At 50.7% G+C, this 1,356-nt stretch overlaps 1 protein-coding gene across 1 annotated transcript in view; it reads left to right on the forward strand.

Annotated features, from left to right (window-relative positions):
* Positions 1-288: 288 nt before the first annotated feature.
* The window catches only part of MMD2 (monocyte to macrophage differentiation-associated 2), a gene marked incomplete at its 5' end in the record, with an annotated part of 12,733 nt that continues 11,665 nt past the window's right edge, over positions 289-1,356 (forward strand). Inside the window, 2 exons of the mRNA XM_015417570.1 lie at positions 289-425; positions 913-1,073. Coding sequence (XP_015273056.1) covers positions 289-425; positions 913-1,073 — 298 coding nt within the window. The remainder of the gene's footprint in view (positions 426-912; positions 1,074-1,356) is intronic.

Genomic DNA, 1,356 nt, shown 5'->3' on the forward strand with positions numbered 1-1,356 from the left:
AGTGTCGTGGCCTCTCTATCTCTCTGACTCTCTGATACACCCCCCCCCTTGAAGCAATGCTCCCGCTAAGCTGTGGAGTCTTGTGAGCAGAAATCCTACTTTGTGAGCTCCTGGCATTAAAGCTGCGAGCGAGCCATTTGGCGAGTGCATAAATCGGTTTGCGTTGGAGCCCTCCTTCCTGAGCGAAGGCAAGAAATGTGTGCGCCGGAGGCTAAAAAAACGGTGAGCTAGCTCACACTCACTCGGCTTAGGGGGAGCACTGCCCTGAAGTCTGAGGCTAAGAGACAGCGCAAGGCCCTTCGCTTCCGACACTGACTCTCCTTCTCCGTGCTCTTGATTTCAGGTTCATGAATCACAGGGTCCCGTCCAACTGCAGGTATCAGCCGACGGAGTACGAGCACGCCGCCAACTGCGCCACCCATGCTGTGAGTTGGGCTCGTGTTTCTCCCCCGGGGAGCGTGAGAAGAACTGGGAGTTCAGAGGGGGATGTGGAAGAAGGCTGTCAAGCACCTAGTCCCTGTGACGCAATGGGAAAATTTATTTGTTGGCCTTCTGCTTTTGAGACGTCACCAGAGGATACGAATCTCTGAGAGACATTTTTTGTCCCACATCTTTGTTCAGAAGAAGATCTTCCTTCGAAACGGCAAGACATTCCGGAGATCACCGTCGATATATTTTTCTATGATTATGTATATTATTTTTGGTTCACTTTCCTATGATTCTTTAAAGACATATATTAAGCGTCACTTTTTCACAGCTTTTCTTGTCCTCCGTATTATCTCATTACTGTGCCGATCAATTGTTATTATTCCACGCACAGTGCCATATTTAATTTATTAATTCATGTCAGTGCCAAATGTGGGTGGAAATCTGCCCATGACAGGCATTTTCTTCCGTCTCTATCCCTCCTAGTTCTGGATCATCCCGAGCATCCTGGGAAGTTCCATACTCCACGTCCTCTCCGACAACCAGTGGGAGACCATATCGGCGTGGATCTACGGCTTCGGACTCACAGGGCTATTCCTCGTCTCCACCATCTTTCACACCATCTCGTGGAAGAAGAGGCACTTAAGGTAACGCTGCTTTGAAAGTTCTGCCTCCCTCCAACTTGGCTACGAGCATGTTGCGTGTTTGCCCATAAGCCTGTCCAGGGGTCATTTCCTGCAGGAGCCATCTCGTGGAAGAAGAGGCACTTAAGGTAACGCTGCTTTGAAAGTTCTGCCTCCCTCCAACTTGGCTACGAGCATGTTGCGTGTTTGCCCATAAGCCTGTCCAGGGGTCATTTCCTGCAGGAGAGCACAGGAGCGGAGCTCCGGCAGTAAAGAGCCCAGGGGGTGGGCATATGCAACAAGCCCC

The sequence above is a fragment of the Gekko japonicus genome, unplaced genomic scaffold (genome assembly GCF_001447785.1).
Source record: "Gekko japonicus isolate JY-2015 unplaced genomic scaffold, Gekko_japonicus_V1.1 scaffold4605, whole genome shotgun sequence".
Classification (NCBI taxonomy): Eukaryota; Metazoa; Chordata; class Lepidosauria; order Squamata; family Gekkonidae; genus Gekko; species Gekko japonicus.